The sequence below is a fragment of the Penaeus monodon genome, chromosome 22 (assembly GCF_015228065.2).
Source record: "Penaeus monodon isolate SGIC_2016 chromosome 22, NSTDA_Pmon_1, whole genome shotgun sequence".
Classification (NCBI taxonomy): domain Eukaryota; kingdom Metazoa; phylum Arthropoda; class Malacostraca; order Decapoda; family Penaeidae; genus Penaeus; species Penaeus monodon.
In genome coordinates, this window is record NC_051407.1 from 20,227,289 (window position 1) to 20,229,597 (window position 2,309).

The following is a 2,309-nucleotide window of genomic DNA, read 5'->3' on the forward strand; positions in this document are numbered from 1 at the left end:
CATAGAAAATACCATAATTGATGCTATACTTTGCAAGACTCTCCAAGATATTTTCACTAAAATTTATATTATCTTTATTTGTTTAGGCTTGACTGGTTGAAGGCTCATCATAACCACCACCATTACAGTAATCATCATTCAGACATACATAAAAATAATGATAGCACTTAAACTGATACATATTAGGATATCAGCAGCAGGAAACATACAAGTATCTACAATGTTTGTATTAAATATAGGCATATCTATAAACACAAATGCACATACATTTGATAGGTTGGGTTTATGAAGACCAAGAGAAAAAAAATGTTAAAATATAGTTTTCAGCATTATTGGAGAAAGATAGCCTAAACCAATGAATTTCTAAAAGTCAACCACATATCTTTAGTTTTGGAACACTGTCCAGTAAATATCCTATCCTTTGTAAACTGACAACAAGTAAGTTTTTTGATACCATAAATACCAACCAATCATATGTAATGCAACTTCTAAACCAACTCATTATAACATTTGTCAAAGGTCGGTCAAAATATCCACATAAGGAATATCAAATGTTCTATCCCACCTGCAGACACTCTATAAGAAATTCTGACTTGCCAAATTAATGTTAATCTTCCTGGTAATCTGTTGTCAAATTAGAAATCTCTACCCTGTGCTGTAATTATAGAAATTCTTTTTTTTTTTTTTACCATTTAGTAAATAAAATGATAAACCAATTTGTCATTCCTTTTTTATGCTTCTGTGCAGTGATGACAAGATACTTTTTTCACTAAATCTTGAATGAATTCTATTATTCAACCGACTCAATAACTTTGAATATAATATTTTTTATTACACAATTACCTTCTTGGTTTTACTTATTCTATAATCAAGAGCAATACCAATAAAATTGGGCAAGTTATTTTTCCAAGAGTTTACACAACATACACTGATAATAGAGTAAAGAGTAGAATCAAAAAGGATTAATACAATCTTAATAAATGGTAAATATTCATCACAAAAGCGAGGACTTTTCTTTTCTCTTAAGCATAAGTGGGAGGGGGGTGATTAGCTTTTGACATCAAAGCACTACACGATAAAAAGCTCCTTCAGTAAGTCTCAATACGCAAATAATATATATAAATCAAGCAGATAAAGTACACAAAGGCATGGTAGATAAAGTAGAAGCAGAAAAAGGAGGAAGCAGAAAACAAAATGATGAAAAAATAACGAAAAAAAAAAGTGCGTCATGGTTCTGGCACCAGATCTCATCACATTGTGGCTATTCGTCCGGCATGCATGCTTTGCGCACGAACACACTCGCACTTGTGCAATCATCAAAACAAACATTGGCGCCTTATTTTGTCTTAGTCGCCATTGATGGGGATAGCAATGGATTCCACACGGGGACCTCTGAAAACAAACAAATTTGCCGAATAATGACAAGCTGGAGATTTTCAATAGCCAATGAAAGACCCTATTCTAGACTTTTCTGGGGGATCATGGCCTGGAGTTCCCGGTGCTATAACCTTCTATCTATCTCTGCTATTTATTTTCCACACGGGGACCTCTGAAAACAAACAAATTTGCCGAATACTGACAAGCTGGAGATTTTCAATTAAATGGCAAACAAAAATTGCATCCTGCAATATTGCCGGGAAAATAGCTCTACAGGATAGGTGTCCGACAGAAAATGCCGGAAAAATATCCCAACAGACACGAGATACGACAACGAAACTCTCGTGAAATTGTTAGACAATTATCGCATGAGTGCAGCAAAACTCGCAAATTCGTTCCCAACTTTAAAACAATCCACTGTTATCCACCATCAACGGCGAGTAAGACCAAAAGAGTGTGCGCGAAGCATGCATGCCAGACGAACAGCCAGCCATGTGATGAGATCCGGAGCCGGAACAATATCCATGGCGAAAAAAGTACACTAAACCTCACTATTTTTCTCTAATATATCTTTTCCACAACTCAAGTCTCTTCGTAAATAGTTCTTACACCTAAAAAACACTTACTCGCTTCCCATCAACGCCTCGGCCATCGTGAAATAAATTGTAAATTCCTCTTCCTGTTGCACGTTGCACATTTGCCTGTGATGTTATCATTAACATTAGCCGTTCGAGTTGGAGTTAATTATATTGTTTTGTCTGTGAGGATGTGCTTGTCTTATGTTATATGTGTTTGTATAATCAAATTGTATTTTTCTTGTAGAAAAAAATACCTTAGATATTTATGCTTATGGTCTCACGGAGATTTGAATAAATAAAGTAAGAGCGAATGCTAATGCTGTGGAGAATGTGAAGAACTGGAGTAAACTTGAG

At 35.0% G+C, this 2,309-nt stretch overlaps 1 protein-coding gene across 1 annotated transcript in view; it reads right to left on the minus strand.

Moving 5' to 3' along the window:
* The window catches only part of LOC119587352, a 12,851-nt gene extending 10,771 nt beyond the window's left edge, over positions 1–2,080 (minus strand). Inside the window, exon 1 of the mRNA XM_037936097.1 lies at positions 2,004–2,080. Within this exon, the coding sequence (XP_037792025.1) occupies positions 2,004–2,074 (71 nt within the window). The 5' untranslated portion in view covers positions 2,075–2,080. The remainder of the gene's footprint in view (positions 1–2,003) is intronic.
* Between the last annotated feature and the right edge of the window lie 229 nt (positions 2,081–2,309).